This window comes from Physeter macrocephalus, chromosome 13, assembly GCF_002837175.3.
Source record: "Physeter macrocephalus isolate SW-GA chromosome 13, ASM283717v5, whole genome shotgun sequence".
Taxonomy (NCBI): Eukaryota; Metazoa; Chordata; class Mammalia; order Artiodactyla; family Physeteridae; genus Physeter; species Physeter macrocephalus.
The window spans coordinates 71,687,858-71,712,529 of NC_041226.1; the positions used below are offsets into that span (position 1 = coordinate 71,687,858).

At 42.2% G+C, this 24,672-nt stretch overlaps 1 protein-coding gene across 6 annotated transcripts in view; it reads right to left on the bottom strand.

The window, feature by feature from the left end:
- The window catches only part of NALCN (sodium leak channel, non-selective), a 318,984-nt gene that overhangs the window by 55,986 nt on the left and 238,326 nt on the right, over positions 1–24,672 (bottom strand). For all 6 annotated transcript variants that reach the window (XR_003682527.2, XM_028497339.2, XM_028497338.2 and 3 more), the window contains 10 exons: positions 16,520–16,621; positions 16,039–16,108; positions 12,641–12,732; positions 12,431–12,553; positions 10,386–10,442; positions 9,997–10,117; positions 9,771–9,902; positions 8,651–8,818; positions 6,404–6,508; positions 3,025–3,131 (listed from right to left, as the gene is read on the bottom strand). Coding sequence is in view for 5 of the 6 variants with exons in the window: in XM_028497339.2 (XP_028353140.1) it covers positions 3,025–3,131; positions 6,404–6,508; positions 8,651–8,818; positions 9,771–9,902; positions 9,997–10,117; positions 10,386–10,442; positions 12,431–12,553; positions 12,641–12,732; positions 16,039–16,108; positions 16,520–16,621 (1,077 nt within the window). In the remaining variant the exon portion in view is untranslated. The remainder of the gene's footprint in view (positions 1–3,024; positions 3,132–6,403; positions 6,509–8,650; positions 8,819–9,770; positions 9,903–9,996; positions 10,118–10,385; positions 10,443–12,430; positions 12,554–12,640; positions 12,733–16,038; positions 16,109–16,519; positions 16,622–24,672) is intronic.

The following is a 24,672-nucleotide window of genomic DNA, read 5'->3' on the forward strand; positions in this document are numbered from 1 at the left end:
TAGCAAGCTGTCTTTTCAGTGGTAATGCCCTCGACCTGCCGGCTTTACCGTACCTCACATCTTCTATGACTACACTCCCCAGCACGAGGGTGCCCCAGTGTGCCCTTCCTGCTGTGAGTGTCGCCTCTGGGTGATTCTCAGCTCCTACTCCTGGAAACGCTCCCACAGCTTCTCCCCATAGGGGCACCCTGTCCCCAGCACACAGCCCTCTGCAGCAGGGTTCCAACAAGAGGGCCCAGGTCAGGTGGCCCTTGGCAGGGATGCCGTGGCCCTCCAGAAACAGCAGATCACCCCGTCTTCCCAGATGGTTAGGAGCAGCTTGCCCACAAGAGCCTCTCCTCTTGCCTTGTCAAACTCTGATATCAACCGGTCCTTCCAGGGGTCCTCATATGAATGGGAGAAGCACCGTCCACCTTTCCCCACAGTGAAGGTGGTGTGATGCCACAGCACTCTCTGCTCTTGACTTCATTCACTACCATGATGTTATCTTTGAGTGCAGTGTTTTCTTTTACAGGAGCTGGGTGATGGATGATGTTTTAGAAAGTTCTGATGGGATTGGTTTAGTTGGCCTCTTCAGAATGTCAGGATACTTTAATCTCCCCTTGACCTCAACTTTGAGACTTTAGACAAAATTCCAAAAAATTTTGGAAAAAAAATTGATGTCCTGATATAAGTAAATTATTTATGGTATAATAATGAGTTTTAATCTTACAACAAAATAAACATTTTATGCTTCTTTAATTTTTTATTGTAATGTAAATTAGACTGCTTTTCTAGTTAACACTGGGATAAAGATATTCCCATGTGTTATATACTTCTCTACCCATGCTCAAGCCTCACATCCAAAATTAATCTTTTTTCCATAGTTCTTTGGTATTAAAAGAAAACCAATATAAATTGTATTGAATTGTTTATGAAAGTGAATTTCATATTAGAGAAATGCCAAAGCAGGTAACAACGAGTCCTAAGGGTACAACTGGGTGAAATGCTATTCCTTTTAGAGTTTTGACATGTAGTAGAGAACATCAATTGTGACAAAAGCAGAGTAGTTTCTGTGGTTCACTCATTATTCTAAGAGGTAAAAATGAAATAAAAAGAAAACAGATAACAATTTAAAAGGACAAATGAAGTTGATGGAACACGCCGTGCATCAGTGAAGCAGATTGAGAGATTTCATTCATAGTCATTAGGGAAATGGATGAGAAAGAAGGTACCAGATACTTCTGGCTTTGATGTAAACGCTTTGAAAACTTATTTAAAAAAATTTTTTTTAAAGAGGCAGTTAGATAAAATCAATTGTGTTACTGATTATTCCTTTCCAGGGTTTCAATAACAAAATCCTTCAATGTAAATGGGTTTTAAAGTTGAAATAGTTTTATGATTTAGGCTTCTCTACAACTGTTATGAGGACATCAGATCTTCCTTAAAGATATAAAGTCAGTATGAGTTTAATTTGATTAAAATTGTTAAAATTTTTAAAAATTGGTTTAAAAGTTGAATTAAGATTTGATTAAAAATTGAGAGAAAATCTTTTTTCTTTTAAGCCTCACTAATTTTTATTCTAAAAAATTTTTATTTATTTTTATTGACGTATAGTTGATTTACAACGTTGTGTTAGTTTCAGGTATACAGCAAAGTGCTTCAGCTATATATATATATATATATATATATATATATACACACACACACATACATGCTTCAGCTATATATACATATATATACACATATACATACATATGTATATGTGTATATATATATAAATTCTTTTATATATATTTATTTATGTATACATAAATTCATATATATATATAAATTCTTTTTCAGATTCTTTTCCATTATGGTTTATTACTGGATATTGAATATAGTTCCCTGTGCTATACAGTAGGATTTTATTTTTTATCTATTTTATATGTAGTAGTTTGTATCTGCTAATCCCATACTCCTAATTTATCCCTCCCCCCCTTTCCCCTTTGGTAACCATAAGTTTGTTTTCTATATCTGTGAGCCTTTTTCTGTTTTTAAAATAAGTTCATTTGTATCAGTTTTTTTAGATTCCACATATAAGCAATATATGATATTTGTCTTTGTCTGACTTACTTCACTTAGTATGATAATCTCTTAGGTCCATTCATGTTGCTGCAAATGGCATTATTTCACTCATTTTTTATAAGCCTCACTAATTTTTAAAGCTATGTGAGTCCAGATACATACTTTAAAGTATTAGAAAAATACTGCAGTGATATTTCATTAGTTTCATGAAGCAACCCTGGGACTCAGTGTACCGCTTCCTCTCTTATTTATCTTATTTCTTTTATTTTTGCATCCTATTGTAATTCAGTGCTTTGCCTTGCATTACTTAAAATTATTTTAAGTAATTCTAGCAGAACTACTTTTAGTTTCATGCCATATTACACTGCTTTAAAACCTTATACTATATATACTTATATAGAACATGGATGGACCATGAAGGCCCATTATGCTAAGTGAATAAGTCAGATAGAGAAAGATGAATACTGTATAATCTCACTTGTGTGTGTAATCTAAAAAAACAAAACAAAACAAAAACAAAAGCAACCCCCCCCCCCGTCCCCGACTAAACTCATAGAAAAAGAGATCAGATTTGTGTTTACCAGAGGTGGGGGGAGGAGAGGAAGTGGAGAAAGGTGGTCAAAGGTACAAACTTCCAGTTATAAGACAAATAAATACTAGGGATGTAATGTACAATGTAGGGACTATAGTTAACACTGCTGTGTGATACACAGGAAAGCTGTTAAGAGAATAGTAAGAGTTCTCATCACGAGGAGAATTGTTTTTCTTTTCTTTCAACTGCATCTATATGAGGTGATGGATGTTAACTAAACCTATTGTGATAATCATTTTACAATATATGTAAATTGAACCATCATGCTGTTTGCCTTAAACTTATACAGTGAGGTATGGCAATTATTTCTCAATAAAACTGGGGAAAAACCCCTTATACTGACAAATATAGCATTCTTCAGGATATTTTTCTGATATACTTACCAAACACGGGGCACCCAAAATCCAGGTTTTTTCTCTCCAGGTTTTAATTTTAAATTTAAGTTCTTGGACACACTTACATTAATTCTGAATATTCCATTACAATCTTCCTAAAACAGGAAAAAAAATAAAAAATAAAAGGAGGAGGAAAAGAACCTGGTCAGAAAATGAAGTCAGAAAAGATAAAAGATAAGAAACATTTTTTACGTAGAATGACAGAGGTCTCTTATATAACAGCAGAGATGTGCATAGCTACTCAGCAAACAGTAACAACGACTTCAGAGATAAGCAGGTGAAAGTTAATGCTGAAAATGTTAGTAAGTGGGCAAAGGCTATGAACTGACATTCCTCCAAGGGAGAGATACAAATAGCCAGTGAGCACATGAAAAGATGCCCAGCATCATTAGTCATCAGGGAAATGCAAATCAAAACCACAATGGGATACCATTTCCCACTCACTAAGAAGGCTCTAATCAAGAAGTCAAAAAGCAAACTTTGACAAGGATGTGCAGAAATCTTAATCCTCATACTAGAACCCTCATACACTGCTGGTGGGAATGGAAAATGGTGCAGCCACTTTGGAAAATAGTGTGGCAGGTCCTTAAATAATTAGAGTTACCACAGGATGCAGCAATTCTTCTCCTAGGTATCTACCCAAGAGAAATGAAACATATATTCACGTGGAAATTTGTACATGGATGTTTATATCATTATTATTATAAATAGCATTATTTACAATAGCTCAAAGGTGGAAACAATTCAAATGTCCATCAATCAACAAATACACGGACAAAATGTGGTCTATCCATACTGTGGAATATTATTCAGCCATAAAAATAATGAAGTACTGACACATGCTACAACATGGATGAACCTTGAAGATATTATGCTAAGTGAAAAGGCCAGCCATCGAACACCACATATTATATGATTCCAACCGGAGACATGGCACCAACAACTCAAGCTTCATGGCCTTTAAATGTGAGCTGTGTGGCCCAAATGTTGGGGTATCTAGTTTCCCCTTTTCCTTGGGTTTGTCTCTTCTCTTATAAAGGTACACTGAAGTATCCCCTTCATCCACATGACACGCTTGGCTTTGGCCTCTTATGTTAGGACTAGAAAAGAATTCGTCCAAATACAAAGACACGGGCCACTTCTCACTATGCCAATTTGTTTTGCAATTATTCTGCTTGTTCCTGATGGCCTTCTGATGGCTAAGGTTTCTTAGACTTTCCTTATGAGCTTCCCACAGAGACCTCATTGTTCTCTGGAAAAGAATAAATGCCTCATGGTATCTGTACGTCTGTCTGTCCACCGTGTGCCCTCCGTCCCCTATACAAGTCGTTACTCTTTAGCTTGGGCTGGGTATGAGCAGATAGTGTAAAATCACAAGGCTCTTAGGCCATTATTACTCCCCTGAGTCATCCACTATTCCTACGAGGCTTCATCTTGAAATGTTGTTATCATCTTTCTGGCCTCTACTCAGGGTGGACCTAAAATAACCCTTCTTTCCTTACATAAGCTTGTGGGCTAATGCATCAGCTCATTATTAATGCCTTCATTTAGCTCATTTGGTACACCATGACCTTTATCCCATGTTCCTTGCATGTCCTGTCAGGTTTATCAAAATTCCTGGAACCCCTGGGAAGGGGAGTTAAAGGAAGCAGCGACCCGGGCGATACCTTGTGAAATAGCGTAAGGTCTGCCCATCCTAAGTTTGTCTCTTCTGCGCTGCGTCTTCCTGAAAAATCTCATTATTAACATGACTGATAATGTATTTTGACTGGACAAAGATGTTACGTGTATTTTCTAAAAATTCGAGAGCTACTAAGCTTTATAATTAGAAGCCTCAAAATGTAGAAATGTCATAGTAGTATACAATTTATATTAGACGGCCATATTTGCTGGGAATAAGTGTTTTAGTTCGGCTCTGGTAGCCCTTTTGGAAACATGCATTTTAATGAGACTTAAGCATTATTTTACCTGGGTGGAAGAGGAAATACTCTTGCTAGTTTATGCATCAGCAGAACTGGGTTCACTCCATTAACCTACTTGTAACATCGGGCAGGATTCTAAGAGAATGGGACAGTGGGCGATGCAGCAGAGGTTGGCTGATTATTAACCAAACCCCGCCCCCTTTGCTACAAAATACACCACGAAACGACACATCACGGCCTCACTTCAGTCTGGTGAGGCCACGCTCTTTCCAGTGGAATGTGGGGTGAAGACACATGCGTTGCTTCTAGGCTCTGCCTATAGTCCTCTGAGAGAGAGATGGTTTTCTGTTCCTAACTGCCAGCTAAACAGAGAAGACTTTGAAGACAGCAAAGGCTAGGGACACAGGACAGAGGAAGCATGAGCCATTGGGTGGTCATTTGGAGGAGAGCTGCCTGAATTATTCAACATGCAATAAATATATTCATTTCATTACGTTCAGCTACTGACATACTGGGGCTGTTCCAGAAGCTAGCCTCCTCTCTTATAACACTGGCCAAAGAAAGAGAAAGAAAAGAGTAGAGGGACTTCCCTGGCGGTCCAGTGGTTAGGACTTGGCCCTTTCACTTCCGGGGCCTGGGTTCGATCCCTGGCTGGGGAACTAAGATCCCACAAGCCATGCAGTGCGGCCAAAAAAAAAAAAAAGTAGAATCGAAAGTATTCAAGCTTGGTTCAAGCCTGAGTCTTGGTTGCCTTCATGGGGAAGATTCTGGGCACCTAAGAGCTAATGCAAGGCCCTGACTTCCTAACAGAGGAATGTGGAGTGGGTGAGTCATAAGAAGGGGTGTGGAAGTCAAACTTTGCCTCTTGTATTTTGGGGGAGCTGTTTGCTGGTATGAGTGTCAGGTCACAGCAGAGGCAGGATTAAGTTAGGGAAGGACCTAAAGGGGAAGTTTTCACATGGAATCTTGGGTGACCATATGGAAGACGTCAACAGTGGCTTGACCTCGGAATAGGTGGGAAGAACAGGACTGTCTGAGATGTGATTTTTTTTTTTTTTTTTTTTTTTTTTTTTTTGCTGTACACGGGCCTGTCGCCACTGTGGCCTCTCCCGTTGCGGAGCACAGGCTCCGGACGCGCAGGCCCAGCGGCCATGGCTCACGGGCCCAGCCGCTCCGCGGCATGTGGGATCTTCCCGGACCGGGGCACGAACCCGCGTCCCCTGCATCGGCAGGCGGACTCCCAACCACCGCGCCACCAGGGAAGCCCTGGTTTAATCTTATAAACCTTTACCAGCCAGTAGAGACACACTGCCTGCTTTAAGCAAAGGGAGTCCATGGGAAGAGTATTCTTAGAGTTCTGTTCTCAAAGCAGCCTCAGCACATGGCTACCCAGGGATGGTAAACGTTCTTGATTTTCATCCCAAAAGACAGAAAGGATATCTTACCCTTCTAATAATGTTGGGATCATTGCACTTGGCCAGTTTTCCAGCAAAGAGCTGAACTCCGAAGCTTGCAAAAACAAGCATTAATGTCAGCAAAAGAATGGAGACCTGAAAGAAATGGGTGAGACAGCAAATCTCTTGGTAAAAAATTATAAACAGTCGGTTTGGTTCGAGCAGTGATTATGAACAGGACTTTTCAGATAACATCGTATGAAATTCACAGTCTTTGGATGCTACCTTTTAACTTCTCCCCGCCAGGTCATTCAATTAGCCCAGCTGGAATGTTAAAGAAGGAAATTAACAACAGGTTTTGAATTTTTAGAATTAAAACATATGACTCCCATGTAAGAAAATGGGCTAAGGTGTTTTTGACATGACTTGGACTTTTCTGATTTTGAAATCAACACTTGGCTTTATTTTATTTAATGGAACAAAAGAAAAATGTTGAAATAATTCTCTTTCCCAGATTTTCTCAAAATGGATTCATGTGTCTGTTAAGCAGAGCCTACCTACGTAAGGGGGATAGTGGCTTCGCTTTCTTGCAAGCATGAGGGCTCTGGGCGTATCAAAGTACCGCACACAGAGGGTGTGAGATCAGTCTTGAGAAGCAAATCTGGTAATTGGCTGGGGCTCCCCTCTGCTGGATGACTATTTTGGTCTCAGCAGAGAAAATACTGAACAAACTGAACAAACGATTGATCTCTACTGGTTGAATAATCTAAACATATCCCTTAAAGATACTAAAATGACACAGAAACATCCTCTGAAGCAAGGCTCAAATAAATCATCTTCTAAATTCTATCAGGGCTCAAAGATGTATACACATTCATTGTCTGGTGCTATTCTGTTTTCCCTCAATTCCAGCTGTGGGAAAAGCCACAGTGTTATGGCTTTAGTGCAAAAAAAATATGGAATTTTATAAACTTATTTATTTTTGGCTGCGTTGGGTCTTCGTTGCTGCGCACGGGCTTTCTTTAGTTGCGGCGAGCGGGGGCTACTCTTCGTTGTGGTGCTTGGGCTTCTCACTGCGGTGGCTTCTCTTGTTGCGGAGCACAGGCTCTACGCACGTGGGCTTCATTAATTGTGGCACACGGGCTCAGTAGTTGTGGCTCACGGGCTCTAGAGCACAGGCTCAGGAGTTGTGGCGCATGGGCTTAGTTGCTCCGTGGCATGTGGGATCTTCCCGGACCAGGGCTCGAACCCGTGTCCCCTGCGTTGGCAGGCGGATTCTTAACCACTGTGCAACCAGGGAAGTTCCCAAAATATGGAATTTTAAACAGAGCTTCAACAAAGTATTAGCAGGATACTAACACAACATTGTAAATCAACTATACTTCAATAAAATAAAAATTTTAAAAAGTATTAGCAGCTATATGCCTATAGTAACACAACAGCCTGTCTTTAAAACACCTTAGAATCAACTGCAACTATAGCTATTTTTTCACTATAGGTGTGTTTCTAGAAAGCAAGATATAAAACCAGCTTAGTAAGTTAATTCATGTTTTCCGTGCACCAGCAGAACTCATTAATAATAAAAAGAATCCTGTGATCACTCCTTTGTTGTAAGGCAAGATTCTTCTTTAACAGATTGTGAGCAAAGAGCCTCTCACTCATTGTTTTATCTGCAGCCCTGCTCTTAGAAGACCCTAAATCAATATTTGCCCGACTAAAAAGTATATTTTCTCCTCAATCATATTTCTAAATGTTCATTACTGTATATTGAGGTAGAGTATACCTGTATGTTACAGTTTTGAAGAGTTGTTTTATGTTAACACTCCAAAGATCAAAGCCAAATTTTGTTCTATATGAATTTGGGAACATAGAAAATGAGATTACAAGCCTAAATGGGTTAACTCCTAATATCGTTTGTGAATTCGATGGTGTTGAAACTTCTTCTTAATTTCCAGATGGGGCAACTAAAACCCAGAGTATAAGTTAGGGTCAAGAGTTAGGAATGGAAGTGTCAGAAAATTCCCTCTCTTTGGATTCTCCTTCCGCTGTACTTTCCAGAAGGCTTCCCTTTAATTTACTAAAAATATTTGTTGAATTAAGTATACCAATAAGCCAGAAGCATCCATGGGTGAAGGTTTTGAATCTGTGCTGTGTTTTGCTAGTACCTTGACAATCTTCTGGCAATAAACAAAATGGCAGACTTAACCTTGACAACAAGCGAGAATCACTTTGTCCCCTCATTTGCCACATTAAGAGCTGGACTCCGGGAACCAGGAGTAAAGGGTGACTGTGACGTACCAGAAAAATTTCCTTGAAGCCGCTGAAAAGTTCTCGAACAACTTTCCTCATCTGGGGCACCAGCTTGAATATCCGCAGAGGCCGCAGGCAGCGGAGAAGAAGTAGAAGCTGAGCCCCCGACTCCGCGGGCACGTTTGCAGGCATCCAGCAAAGAAATGTCAAGCTCACCTAGAGGGAAAAATAACCTCTAGAATTTATGCAATTTAGCCTCTACTATCTACATTTTCTGTGAGCCAGCTGGCCGCACGTTTCCTTTAGCAGAGACTCCACGCGTTATGTGGGACACGCATTCACTGGGTGTACGTGCAACTCATCTCTATGGACTTGATCCAGACCTGTGAGCGGCCCCAAAGGAAGTCATCAGGTGTTTGCAGGGGGTTTGAAATGGGGGTGCCCACACCGCGGGTGTGGGTACTCCAGTGCCTCCTGCCCCTTCTTTTAACATATATACCGGAGGCTCCGCGGCAGTCAGCAGGATTGAAATTCCTTTGATCGAGGATACTCAACCTCACACTGGACTGAATACTTTGTGAATGCTCTAAACATGCTACATGTTAATGGTCACAATTCTCCTTGTTGTGTTGGAAAAGACACTGATTTTATGCCTTCTTGGACATATAGAAAGACATTTCGTTGAGTCCCTTCCTATGGTTTCCCCATTTAGTTTAAATAGATAGTTGAGTGGTTGCCTTCCCTGGCCTGGTATTTTGTGTGTTGGCATTGGCATACTCTCTCGAGTTTGCTTTTAGCGATAAGCGGCTCATTGATCACTTATATAATGTAGTTTTTTTTTTTTTTTTTTTTTTTTTTAGTATAGGTGCCACAAGAATTGTGGTGTGCAAACTAGATTTAATATCGTAGACCTCATTAATGTATGTCTTATGCATACAGGAATGTGGTTGATGTATTTGAACCATATCCACGAATATTTTTAATGCTTTTTATTTAGATTTTACATGCATGCCCTTTATTTGCCTATACTAAACTACTGCTCTACTTAGGAACTCAGTTTATGGCACCTATACCTCTGTGACTCACGTATCTCCCTCTTGTACCAAGAAATGCAGGAGATTTTACAAAACCATTAAATTTTATATTCAGGAAATAACCGAAGACTTACAAGATATATAAATATGTCCATGACTCCACCGAAGTCCCTGATGACAGCAGTTGGAGTGAAAAATAAGCCATCTGCCATAATCTTCAGATTAAGCTCAATGCTCATGAATATCACAAACACATACTCGGCGATCTGAAAGGGCAGAAGGCAGCTTGGTCACAATGAATGCAAAAACGGCAGGTCGGCGCTTCTCCGCTTAGCTGTGAGTCGAGATTCGGCAGAGTACCTGCAAAGTGGGTGCGTGCATGACTCTCCGGAAGGGGGATTCGAACATCATGGAAATGCAGGAGCAAATGGTCACGATAATCATGACCCAGTCCAGGTAAGTCACCAATCCCAGCAAATCACTGCCAAAGACCAGACAAAACTGAGAAACGCAAACACTCTAGGAAAGGTTGCTGAAAGTCAGAGACGATGCCTCTGTGATTCTATAAACGTGACTGGCATTCTTTAAATGAATCGCCAGTGACTTGGCATTTTTTATATGAATCGCCAATTGTTTATTTCACAGCACAATATGACAAGAAAAGAAAGGGAATTTTTATATTTTTATGAGTCATAAAATAGTACATGGAAACTTCAAATGTGCATGGAAACAGAGTTTGTAATGCTTACTAAAGTTGATGGTACTTTGTATTTTTCACAGCTCCCGTGACCGGATCTGTTTTAGATCTGTAAGAGAGAACAAACACCTAAACTCTGTGACGCAGCCTGCGTGTTATAACTCGGCAGCAGAGTACGTATAAACATCTCATCTACCTAAAATTTCTCTCACATCCTCTACAAAATGTCTGTTATGATATATGTTAACTGTATGTGACTTTGGAAGGCAGAGAACATTAGATGAAAGAAAAATCAGAAGAGTTTGCAATTGATGCTTAGGAAAGCAAAGTTTACATTTTTCAAAATGCCTGATTTTAGAAGTCATGACGCCATTCAACAATTTCTGACAAGGATATTACAAAATTAAACTTTGACTTCCATTTAAAAACATTCAAAGTCTTTGCCTTAGCAGTTTGGAGCTGTTCCTCATAATTATTTAATTAAATATCCATAAATTAAATAGAATTCTTCACTCTGTATTTAACTGTGATCGTGTAGAGTAATTTATATAGAATTTCTTGGGGTGGGGATTTATAACTTTTACTTTCAGGAAGCCCATGACCCGTCTTCAAGAATTAGCAATTAGATGTAAACATGGAGACAGCCAATGGGATAATTTCAGATGAAAAACCCAATTTGGGAACTGATCAAATCAACTCTACACTGCCAGCTTCTTCCTACTGATGCTTTGTGAAAACTCGGGGTTTTAAATCATTATCACTCAGGTGCTTTAAACTGCGAAGGTCTTTCTAGAACAGCAGAAAGAACAGTAGACTGGCAGTCAGAGAGGGCCCTAGCTGGCGTCCTTGAGCAAAGCCCTTACCCTCGGCTGACCTAAATGCCCTCCTCTGTTGGAGAAGCGGGGACACAAATGACCCCAAATGGCTCCTGAGGTCTCCTCCAGCCCTGAGGGGTTAGGAGAATGTATTAGTTTCCTAGGGCCGCTGTAACAAAGGACTGCAGGCTGAGGGACTTAAATAACAGAAACTTATCTTCTCCCAGTTCTGGAGGTGGACGTCTGAGTTGAAGGTGGCAGTAGCGTTGGCACCTCCTGAGGCTGTGAGGGAAGGATCTGCTCCAGGCCTCTCTCCTTGGTTTGTAGACGGCCGTCTTCACATTGTCCCTCCTTATAGCAGTCTGTGTCCAAGTTTCCTCGTCTTATAAGGACACCAGTCATATAGGATTAGGGCCCACCTGAATGACCTCATTTTAATTTAATTACCTCTTTAAAGTCCTTATCTCCAAGTAAGGTCACATTCTAAGGGGCTGGGATTAGGGCTTCAACATCTGAATTTCTCTGGACCAGGGGGACACAATTCAGCCCATAACATACAGCAATGCTCTTACATATGCTACTAATGATGGTATCAGGGAAGGTACAACTACCGAGTGGAACGTTTTCACACCTTCTCCAGACTCGTAATGTCTTCTGGATATTTACTCAGAGTTACGCATGCCAAGAATCCCACCTCCTCCACTGGCTGCCTGCTACACTTGGCTTGGCTTGTCCCAAATGCAGCACCCCCTGGGCTGATCACCCCGACACCCTCTCGCACATTTCTTCCACGTGGGGAGGGACAGGGACCCTGGCCAGTGGGTTTTCTTCTCATAAGAGTTGGTAATAGAAGCACTAGTCAACTTGATTTCTATTTTGCACTATTCTAGAATTCAGGTATTTTGACCACAAAGAAACAGCAAGTCTAAAAGAAGATGTGGGCAGTGACCTCAGCTCTGTCATTCCGTCTCCCCTTGGTTAACTGTCTCCAAAATAAAATATGGAGCTAACAACTCTGCTATAAACGTCTCGGGCGCCTGAACAAATAAGGATGGCTGTGAAGTGCTTCATAAACGTGTGTTTTCTGTAAATGTTAACTACTTGCAACCTTTGTTTGTTTCCCACCTGGTCGGCCGCTCAGCCAAGAGCAGCGTGGTCAGCTAGCCCACGGTTTATTCGGTGACCCCGTTAGGACGACACAGTCCTTCTTCCTTGGATGACAACTCCCCCTGCTGTTTGCACGACTCAGGGCCAAACCCTTGGCTGCAGTGGAGTCACTTACGCGTTGAAGCGAGCTCGGACCACCACTCGGCAGAAGTTTCTGAACCTGTGCTCCCGACCCACGATGAACAGGGGCTTATCGAAGTACGGGTGGTTCTCCCTCAGCTCCTCTTCCTGCACTTTCCTGGACCGGGAAAATCACGGGAGCGTTAGGCTAAGGGCACACCTGCCTTCCCCAAACGACAGCCTCAAAACACCACCCTGCCCGTACCTTTTCATTTCTGCTTGCTCCTTTTTCTCCTGGATCATCTTTATTTCGCTGTCTTCTCTTTGTGCATTTCTGTATCTCACTGTATTGGAATGCTAGAAATGAAATGAAAGGGGACACATCAACGTGGGAGATTTTTCTGACAGCCCTCCTCCGAAGATGACCATTAAAAAAAAAGGAAATAAATATCTTTCTAAATATTTGAATGGCCACAATCATCTTAGCAAGGATATTTTTTTTTCCTCAAAAGGGTATTTTTTTTTCCAGTGAAAACATTTATTGAGAACCTATTATGTGCTATGCACTGTTGTAGTGCTGTGGATACGGCAAAAGGGGAAAAAAATGACAAAATCCCTGCTCTTGTGTGGCTAACGTTCTCATCAGGGGAGACAGATTAAAAATGAAATCAAAATAAATAAGAATGTTAGAAGAGGTTTAGTGCTCTGGTTAAAAACAGAGGGGGATAGAGCAGCGGTCCTCAGACTTCTTGGCACCAGGGACCGGTTTCGTGGAAGACAATCTTTGCGGGGGTGGGGATGGTCCAGGCGGTAACGCGAGCGCTGGGGAGCGATGGGGAGCGGCAGAGAAGCTTCGCTCGCTAGCCCGCCGCTCACCTCCTGCCGTGCGACAGGCCGAGGACGGGTGTTGCGGACCCCTGGGGCACAGGACAGAGAGCACGCGGTCACAGCAGGTCTCGATAAGGAGCTGTTCTTTGAGCAGAGACTAGGAGGATGCAGGTCACTGGACATTTGGAGAAATGTGTGCGTCCAGGGAGGGGCGGGTCTGTGTGTTCACAGGTGGAACAGCCAGGACGCAGGGTGGGTGGAGGACAGGACAGAGGATAGGAAGAGCTGAGGCCAGCAGGATGGCGGAAGGTGGATCATTAGGATCTTGACTCTGGTTTTTACTCCACAGAACAGGAGTCCCCGACCCCCAGGCCACAGAACTGGTACCGGTCCGGGGCCTGTTAGGAAGCGGGCCGCACAGCAGGAGGTGAGCGGCCGGCAAGCGAGCGAAGCTTCATCTGCCGCTCCCCACCCCTCCCCGTGGCTCCCCATGGCTCCCCATCGCCCGTATCACTGCCTGAAGCATCCCCCACCACACCCCACACCACCCCGCACCCCGTCCGTGGAAAAACTGTCTTCCATGAAACCCGTCCCTGGTGCCAAAAAGGTTGGGGACCGCTGCCGTAGAAGACGGAGAACCATTGTTCAACTAACTGGATGGACTTTATAGAAAAGCATTCCTTGGATGTAATGATCTGTACCTTCTATCATTTGGAATAAGTGACAAAGATAAAGCTCCCTATTTTCAATGGCTTCTATTCTGGAGGAAAAGACACTAGGAGAGATCGCTTATGAAATTAGCAGAACCCCGTGACCTTTTGCTGTGGAGAAGACGGGGTATGGATTTTTGTTATACGTCTATGTAGAAAATACCATAAAAAGTCTCTAAAGAAGAATTCAGCCTCTGGAATGGAGACTTTTCAAATTGGGCCTTTTGTCGTGTATTTTTCAACACACATTTTCAAAGCCATGTTCTAATTTGATGCTTAAGTAGACCACACATTTCTATTGAATCTCACTGAAGGAAAGCGCTTTGAACTAGTGCTGCCTCCGAATTTCCATCTAGAAGCTGTCTCCCTGCAAAACGCCTGACGCCCAGTCCTAGGTGCGCAGAGGCCACGTGTTGGATCTGATCACAACTCCACGTTGGCCGCAGGGTAGATCACAGCAGACAGAGCTCCGGCTTAACGGCCATGGTGCTAACAGATGTCTGTGCCCATTAGAACCACGCATATTGGTAATGGTGGTATCAGGCGTCCTCATCACCGACTTCCTCCATCCTCAGTTTCGCCTGAAACACTTAATGAGGAGAGTGTACTCTGACTAGGCAGTCTCTGCAGATTGAAAGCAGATGGACTGTGCCGAAAACTCCAGACACTCTTCAGAAATAAGAGGTAAAGTGGTGAAAAAGACAAAAACAAAAAACCCTAAGCCTTGCTAACTTTCTCTTGCTTTCTCAAATGCCCTCCTTGGCTCTGAACATTCAAGACTCTGCTTTCTTAGCCAAGTTATCCAGACTCAACACCTATATCTTAATCAGGGCTTCACTAATGATAAGTATTTAGTATGTCCTTTCCAACTCTCTCGTGGTAATCTCGGCATGATCTCACTGCTGGCGAGTCTAGCCCACAGGTTAGACTTTTGCCTCCTCTGGTTTCCCTGGGATTTCACATGGTTCGTTCCTTCACTTTTTGGGGGTCTCTGGGCTAATTCAGAGGTGTCACCCTCCTTTCTAATGTTCCCTGCCCCCAAATCTCCACCTTTGATTTCTCTTCTTTTTCTTTTTATTGGAGTATGGTTGATTTACAATGTTGTGTTAGTTTCTGCTGTACAGCAAAGTGAATCAGTTATACATATACAGATACCCACTCTTTTTTTTTTAAGATTCCTTTCCCATATAGGCCATTAGAGTATTGAGCAGAGTTCCCTGTGTTATACAGTAGGTCCTTATTAGTTATCTATTTTATATATAGTAGTGTGGATATGTCAATCCCAATCTCCTAATGTATCCCTCCCCCACCTTATCCCCCGGTAACCATAAGTTTGTTTTCTACATCCGTCACTCTACTTACCACCTTTGATTTCTTTACGCTATTTGATTTTTCTTTGTAGTACAGAGCAAACCTGCCACAGCAATGAGGAGATGATGGAGACTAAATAAAAATCACACCCAGAAAGGATTAAACTGATATACTTGTTCACTTGATTATTGTTTGTCTCTTTTGCTAGAATGTAAGCTCCTACAGGGCAGGGATTTTGTCTTGTTTCCCTGCTACTTCTCATCCCTTAGAACAGGACCTGGCACATCATAAATGTTGATATATATATATTTTACTGTGTCAGTTAATGAATAAATGAATGACCTAGAGTTGAAAAGCAAAGAAATTCTTGGGAAATCTTGTGCAGTCTTTGACAGAAAAATTCCTCTAGAAATAAAATTTTATTTCCTAGTATGTTAACTTTGAAATGATAGACACTGGACCTGTATTTGGAAATTAGTAAATATTTAAAGTTACGGATGTGATTCATTGCCATCAAATGCTTTAAATGTCTTTAATTTCAGTCAAATGCGTCTGATATTTCACTTTTGTGTTACTATCTAAACGAAGATATGTGCTTTGAGGGTTGTCCAGGTTTTTCTACAGTTTATGGTCACTTTTCCGTACCTGGCCATTTAGTTTGCTTCCTGAGTTTCCTGATTCCTTCTGGTATGAAGTGTTTAAGCAGACGTGACAATGTGACAGAAGAACCCAGGTGCTGGAATTGTCTAAGCAACCATTTAAATACGTTTTCACAATCATACTTCCAAAATCCAAAGCACTGCTTAGAACTTACATCTTGAGTCAGAGTTTCAAGAGATTTCCCCCTGCTGACCCTCTGGCTGTTTGATCCGTGTCTTAGTGACCTGAAACAATCACAACCAACTGATCAATACATCTCGAGACCAAATCTGGACTTTTAAGCAACGACCATCATAAAAATGAAATAACTCCTGATAGCATCACAAATGCTTACTATTTCTTTTTGTAGCAAAAGTTTTAGTCTATCCACCTGCCTTTGATCTCATCTAACAAAATTCAGAGTTTTTCCTTCTGATCTTAAAAGGGAGAATTTGGCTATCATCACCAAGGGAAGGGTTTTTGAAAGATGTTTTGATTCTTTGAATCTGATTGTGAGTTTTATTACTGTTGCCATCAGCAAACAGAGCTCAGCTCTTAACCCGGGCCTGCCTCCTGACCAGGGCTGGGGTCAGTGATGCTTCCGGTAAAACTCCTTCCCTTCATTTCTCTGCAGCCTTGTCTTCCGGTGTATTTACCTGCGCTCTTGGCGGATATGGTGCTGCACACTGAGAATCGACCTTTCCTTTGCCGGCTGCCCCTCAAATGATCCGCTCAGCATGCGCTGTCGAGTGCAAGCTCTAGAAAAAAAAGGAGCCGCAGATAAATGCCTGATTTGTACACTTGGGATGAATAATGCATAACTGCTCATTCTTCTTCTTCTTCTTAAGGAAACACCAATGATAAGACAAAGCACAGCAAATGACACATTGCCAATAATGTAAATGAGCTCTGGGTTCTGTGTCAAGAACACTTTCGAAACAGAACGGTCATAGTCACGAAAAGGTGCTGGAAAATGAATAGAAAACAATCCCCTCCCCATGTGTCCCCATTCCATCCCCACCCCAAACAGAAGAGCCTCTACCGGGATTCTGTAAGCCGCAGGGCCAGCCTAACCACAGGTACCCATGGTGCGGGTTTTCAATTTAGACAGGGAGGTTTCTAATAAAAGCCCTTAGGGAAGGATTTGTCCACCTAGGCTCCCGGGCTGATGGAATATATGTTCCAAGGAGATTTTGCAGAACGCTAGGAAAGGGTAAAGTTAGAGGCAAAAAACTAATAGAAAAGACAAGTAATTAAAGCTGGAATGAATACCTAGAGAAACGTCAGCTGAAAGCCTGCGGCTTACAGGTAACCAGTTGCCACTTTCTTTGTAGTCACAAAGCTCTGAAGACTTTTTAAAACATGTTCGCTTTAAACCATAACCAGGCTCGTGTTAATTTCAGATTTGCTAATGAGTGACTCAACACCTGTGGCGTGAATGATTCGGAGAGAAAACAACATTTCTTCCCCAGGAAGCTCTCTCCAACTGGAGATGACAGGAATTCCCTTGATGTAGTAGTCAAGTGGAAAGAAAAGAAATCGTGGTTAAGAGATCTGTGTTCCAAGGCAACACTGTCAGGAACCAGTTGAGGGATCTTTGGGCTCAGTTTCATTATCTATAAAGCGAGGAAAAGGCCTTGATCTTGAAGAAAACTCAGAGACTTAAAATGCAATGATTTTGTGATATGCAAATTTTATGACACCACATGTGTTCCAACTGGAACCCATGTACTTCTGTCACTGCATTCGTAACACTTTCGTATTTATGGTTCCTAAATTGCATTTCTAGATTGGCTTTGAGTTATATTATGACTGTCTGTCTCAGAGTTAAGATCTTCGAGAAAAAGATCTATGTCTGTTCAGCATACTTAAAACAGCATCTCTTATGAGATCATGTGTATTTTCAAGTACTTAAAAACGGCTTTGACGCCAGTGAAGATAATTACGACGAATACCTATGAGAAATCATACACATGCAACAAATGTAAATGCATTACAGGAAATAATGCCCCCAAATCACTCTGCTTAGTTTAATGAGCAACATGGACCATTTTGAGATAAAACCCAAGTCAAAATTTTATTGAACAGCAAGGGTTTATGGCAGTGATATATAGAGACGGTGCTATTTCCAGGACTGCAACGGGGTCGAAGAGGAAGATGCATTTGTAAGTTCAGCTGAGTTGACAAAGGTATAGGATGATCTCATATTATGTACCTTATGAATTATTTTTTGGACAAAGGTCTGAAAATCATGAAGGCATTCTGAAAAAAATCTATTTGGAGAACAGTGTTGTTCTGGCATAGATATACAGATCCTTGCCATTTGTGTAAACAGTCAAGACTTAACCTTCAATGTTATATATAGTACTTTGTATCTGCTAATCCCAAACTCCTAATTTATCCCTGTATAGCAGGTACAAAATACTATATATAAATTAGATAAACAACAAGGTCCTACTGTATAGCACAGGGCACTATATTCATTATCTTGTAATAAACTATTGTAAAATGGAAAAGAATCTGAAAAAGATTCAGATATATATGTATATATGTAATATGAATCACTTTGCTGTACACCAGAAACTAACACATTTTGAATCAACTGTACTTCAATATTTTAAAAAAGACTTGACTTTTAACCACTTAGTAACTTTTACTTTTTGTCACAAGACTCTTCCCTAAAGTACATGAGACCTATAGGTCTTAAATACAAAACACATACAACTTGATTACAAAATACCCGTTTGAGTTGGGTGTCCCTGCTATGCTTGAAGTATATAGAATGTAACTGGCTTTAAGCTGCCTGTGATTAAAAAAAAACCAAACTGCTGGTGTCTGCCCGAAAGCCCAGTCTGAGGATGCCTGGGCATCCTTGCTGGAGAAGAGTCGGGACCACACCTGAGACGCCCTCCTCTGACTGAACATGACAAGCAGGTCTCCGTGGAGACAGACCCATACTGGAAGTCCCCCTACCCCCACCCTATGATACCTCCTCTTCCATCTCCTCCACCAAGAGCGTGGCTGAAGTTGGGGTGAGAAAGCAACCCCTCTTTTCCTCTTTGCTTCAAGATCAGCTCCCTCTTTTCTGTTGGGTCTAGAGAATTCAGAAAATAATACTCCAATGGGCTGGAGTTTCAGCCATACACGTGACATGAATGTTTGCAGTCCATTGTGAGTCTTCAGGTTCTCTGTGATTTGCACTCATCTGGGGCGGGGTTGATGGGGGCTGGCTTTTTAGCTCTATCCTACAGTCAGAAAACCCGTGCTTAATCAGACTAAGACAGCCACTTAAATGTTACATATAGAACCATTTGCCTTACTATCCTTTTCCTACCACTTCCTTCTCCGTTATAAGCACTGTTTGCTGGAACAATTTCAAACTAGATACTGATGGGAAAGAAAGAAGAAAACGCTCACTAACTCTGGGCCGGTTAGAACATGTAACAGGTGGCTTCAGAGCATCAGCCTCGGTGGCTTCCGTTTCCTGGGCGAGAGGCCCCTGCCAGAATCTTCTTGTTCTCTGAGCAGAGGCTGCTTACTCACCTCCTCCTTCCCTGGGGTAACAAGGTGCCCTGTGATCTGAGCAGGATGAAATCAGGCAGGTGGGGCCCTCTCGCCCGGGTGTTAATGGTCCCCTTTGGAGCCTCAGGCTCAATGTGACTCTCTGACCCCCTGTGCCAGACCCACACCCCAGCACCTCGCCCCCAGATCTGGTACCAAAACCAAGGCCAACAGTCTCTGTCTTCATTTAGCAGTCAGTCCCCTTGGGGAGTCTCTCCTCAGACCAAATGCTCTGACATCTCGTTCTTTCCTTTGAGGATGTCCAGTGTCTTTCAAACTAGGAAACTCTAAGGGTAAATGCTAGGGTTTCTTTGCTGAAAACTGAGGGTCATATTCATAGCAAATTGGGCAAAAGCAATCTTTTTTTGAGGGGGGCACATGAAAGGCAGTTCATGAAAGGCTCTTAAAGGTTTACACTTCTCCCCTTTTAAGTACAGTGCTAGAATCTTACTAAAATTAAAAGGCAAAATTTTCTTCTAGGCAAGGTATCCATTATAGTTAATAACTAGCTGTTTGTCCGTAATAATCCCCCTCCCCCAACAAAAACAGCTAATGGTACAGAAAAAACTTTTCTACAGATACATAAATCCATCTGAAAGAAAACATATGGGAAAAATCTAATTATATTATACAAGGAGACTAGTTGTCAAAAACGAGCTCCCTATGGATGAAGGAAGAAACTCAGATAAAAGGAGATGGATCTGGGGTAGGAGGGGCCTGGCAGGGGCAAGGGTGTGGGAAAGCAGGCACACAGTACTTCCACCCTGGGGACACCTGGGCTTTGAAGCAGATGTAGGAAGGATGCAACGTTAGGAGGTTTCTGCATAGATAAGACAGCCTCATACATAAGCCATTGTCACATTCTCTGATAAATGTAAAATATTTTGTTATTTAAGAAAATAATAAACTTGGGAGAAAAGTCACCTGCATCTGGCACAATCAGATGCTACTAAGAGGCTACATACTCTCTACTGCAGTGTGCCAAGGTTCACACGCAAGTATGGTAAAAGATTGCTTTATTATGTTTAAAAGGAAATACACTTTCATTATACATACAAGCATCAACTGTAACCCAAACTAGGAAGTACCACATCACGTTTTGACATGCGTCATATAATTACAAACTTTGATATAAATGGGTTCTGATAAGTAACATCAAGTGAGAAATAAATATTTCACCGACGTGAAAGCACAGAAGGATTATGTCTGATGTTCCGTGTTCCTGCAGCATGTTATTGACCGAGCTTGTTTAATGCTTGTGGCGTTTGGCCATCATTAGTTACCTCCCTTATTAGACTGTACATTTCTCAGGGACCATTTCATCACTCAAACCCATATTCCTAGAAACGCAGTTCCCGGCACGCGAACGGGGCTGACGGATGGACAGGACGGATACGTGAAGGGGGAGATGGGGGTGCACAGAGAGTGAAGTGAGGGAAGCATGGGGGCAGGATTTAGAACTCGCTAGTCTCAGGTTCAAAGAAGCAAAGCTTCAGAGGTTTGCAGGTCTCCACCCAGCAGCACAGAAGCGAACAGAAAGTTCTGCCTCTGTCTGGAGGCCAAATGGAGAAGATGATTTGAGAAAACACATGGTTTAGAACCACGCTCTTCTGACCTCAGCTCTTCCCAGCTGTGGGACCTCAGGCAAGTGACATGCCTTCTCCGAGCCCACGTGTAAGATGTGGTGACAATAATACCTTTGCTACTGACGTCATAGGGAGTAGGAGGAATCGAGTAGGATTATGAATGTGCAAGCGCTTTGGAAACATAAACGCGCGATTTGAATTTTAGTTGCCATTATTGACTTTCTTTTCTTGTCCTGTGTCACGGTTGATGTTAAAACGTTCCATAGAGGGTGGAGGACAGAACAGTAAGTTTGACACAGATCTGGGCTGGAAAGGAAGTCTTCTCTGTTCTGACGGATCAGCAGTGATGTACACTCTGGAGCAGAGCCACAGCCTCTTAAGCGGTCTCCACAAGCGTATTACTATCCCAAGCAAAGTGATGATTTCTGAAGTGACCAGCCACGGTGTGACTGCGGCGGGTGCTTCTCAGATGGCCCCCGATGACCCCACCTCCTGGTTTCCATGCCCGTGTGCAGCCCCTTAGTGTGGGTGGGACTTGGAGACTTGCTTTAAACAAACATAAGGCAGAAGAGATGGAAGAGGTCACCAGACGCTGTGCTTTCATCTTCCGCAGTCTCTGGCTTGCTCTGGGGACGAAGGCTGCCTTGTTGGGAGCTGCGCTCTGGAGAGACCCCCTTCCTAAAGGGGGTGAGGGTGCCCTCCCAGGAACAGCCCTTGAGGAAGTGAAGCATTCATCCGACAGCCCAGGAGGCATACCAGCTCATCCGTAACCGTGCAAGCGAGCTGGGCAGGGCGTCCTGCCCATTTCCGTCAAAATGCCTGCAGCTTTGTGAAGGACCCAGAGTCAGAGACCCCACTAAGCCAGGCCCAGCTTCCTGGCTGAAACTGTGAGGTTATCCGCGTGCCGTGTAAATCACTGAGTTGCGGAGTATTTGCAACATAGCAATAGATCCCGAATACGGCCATCGTCACTGCCTTGAAACCTTCAACATCCTACTGTTCTTCAGAGAAAGACGAAGACCAAAGGCTCAGCTTGACTTGCAAAGTCCTGTAGGGTCCGCTTCCAACCTGCCCTTCCAGCCCCACCTCCACAGCGCTGTCACGGGTCCCGCAGCTCCTCACCCCCGCCGCGCTCCCGACAGCTCCAAGACTCTCTGCTCGGTCCCTGATTACTTCACCTTGTACACAGTAGGCGCTCAAGAAACATCTGTTACACGAAGGAACCTTGACATCTTCTGCGAAGATCAAATGTCTTCATTTCTTTTTTGATCCCTTCATGCTCACGAAGCACAGAAATAATCACAAAGCAGAAAATATGCCTTTGAAATAGGCTTTCGTGTTTGAAATATGCTTTCGAAAGGGGAAGTTAAATCATCTTAATTTGATCTCAAGTTAGAATACTACACCCCTCAAGAAGCGGGCTGCACACCTAAAAGAGATGAGACCCTGAAACGGTAACACAAAACCAGACATTGCTTCTTGCAAGTAGGAAGTTTATACATCTTGAGCTATATTCTATGAGAGCGCTATTAAGGGAAACGTGCAAGCCAGCATGAAGCTGAGCTGAAATCAATCTCTGAAACAGGAGATTGGGTCTGTCACTGGGAACAGGGTCACTGTGCATCTTGTCTTACAGGAATCTACTGCCAAGCTGAAATAGTAAATAACTCTTGAATAGTTATATAACTATTCAAGAGTTATTTACTATTTCAGTAAATAACTGAGGAATTTGGCACTTTTCATACTGCACCAATAAGAAATGAGATGCACACATTGTTAAAGCTACTCAGGAATAGACCTAGTCAGAAGGAAAATTACTCGAATGTTCAATTAAGTTCTATTTTGCCACTTTAAATTTTTCATGAGGACTTAGATGCCTTTTGGTCTCACATAAGGATCAAAGAAATATGTTTTCAGGAAGAAAGTGTTCATTTCTTTGCTGCCTAGAGAGAAAGCAAAGCTCAGGTATCGAAGACACACTCTGTGATCTTCAGGGAAGGTCTTGCTCGCCTTAGAGGAAAGACCCTAAGAGTCGTGGCATGAAGGTGTTCAATATCTTCTCTTTATCTCTTCATAGTGGCCAGTCCCGGAAGGCCGGTTCCTTAGAAACTCCATCTAGCGGTTTAAAATTAAACAAACTTGGTCGGCCTTCTTGGCTTCTGGAACCGGGAGACACAAGGCTTCAAGTGTCTGGTGAAAAATAATGAAGTCTTTTGTCTTGTCTGAGTGAGGAAATTCTCCATTATGCAGGCATATGTAATCCCTTTATCCCTGCTCCCTGGAGGAGAATTACAGTGGGGCATTTTCCTTTTCCCAGTTGGGGTTAATGTGATGCCCTCTCTACCTTTGAAAGTAAAACAAGCCTAGGACCCCTGAGGATGATTCAAATGTGGGAATATCCTTCAGCAAACACACATTCCCAGTTGCAAAAATATTACCCCTGGTTTCTTGCCAAGGCTTTGAAAAAAACATATGAAAGATTGACTCTTTTTTCTTCTTCTTCTCTGCATTGCCTTTGTGCTGTGGAATTTCAATTGCCCCTTATATGACAGCCATATATTTATATAAAATCTTTTATGGAGGTTGAGGGGAGAGAATCATGTCTTAAGAAACTGTCTCTATTTTTCTTGACATTTCTCCATCTAAAATATTTTAAAATTGGCCCAAAGGTGATGGTTCTAAGAGAGATCTTGGAGCTTTATTAGCCTTTAAACACCACTAGTTGTTTACAGAAACAGCAGCAGGGGGTCCTCGGTTTCTTTCTTCTCTGTCTCCACATTTTCTTTCTTAATGTTCCAGAACGAGGGTGTGGGAAAAGCCTGTACCTTCTGTAACGAAAGAGAGAGGGCTGTGAGTCTTCAAATTATTTTCATCCGTTATAGAAAACTTAGATTACACGACGATACTATCTGGTATTAAACATAATTACCATCTAAAGGAACAGCGGTGTAGCTTTGCAGGACACTAAATCTGAGGGATTTTACTCAAATCTTGAGCTGCACCTTGTCAAGTATTATCAGATGTGGTTAATATAATGTAATCACATCAACAGACAATAGGAAGACAGTCCTTTAGTGGTAATTATGTAAACTATGGCTGTAGAACTGCATAAGAGAACAGATAATGAGTGTTTCCTGCAAGGGGCTCTTACCTGCCTCCATGTAAGTGACAACATGATCCTCGAAAGCAGGGACGCAGTGATGCTAATAGGTGAGTGCCTCTGTACCGGCCTCTTGCTGCGATGAGGGAAGAGCTGCGTTTTTACCCCAGTAAGTATCCCGCTCCTTTGTGAGCCAGCCCAGTCCTGAGTACGGCTCTTCAATAGCAACAGTGAAGTAGTTCCTTCCAATCTTGTGTTTTTCATGAAAACGTTTTCATACGTAGACATGTAAATACACCAACAACTAGAACCTCTTGTAGACTGAAAAATGAAAGAAGCCTTACGTCTTCTCATACGTAGATACCATACGTGAAAAAGAAAGTGACCTCATGGGAAATCCATGCCTTTAGTGCATCTATCCAAATTCAGCAAATAAAATGTCTGAAACGCCACACCATTCACTGGGGTTCGAATTTAGTAACCCTGCTATGGACTCAGAAAAATGTCAATTACAATGCAAAAGTTGAACTTTTTATTATAACAAAAGTGAAATTTTCTAAAT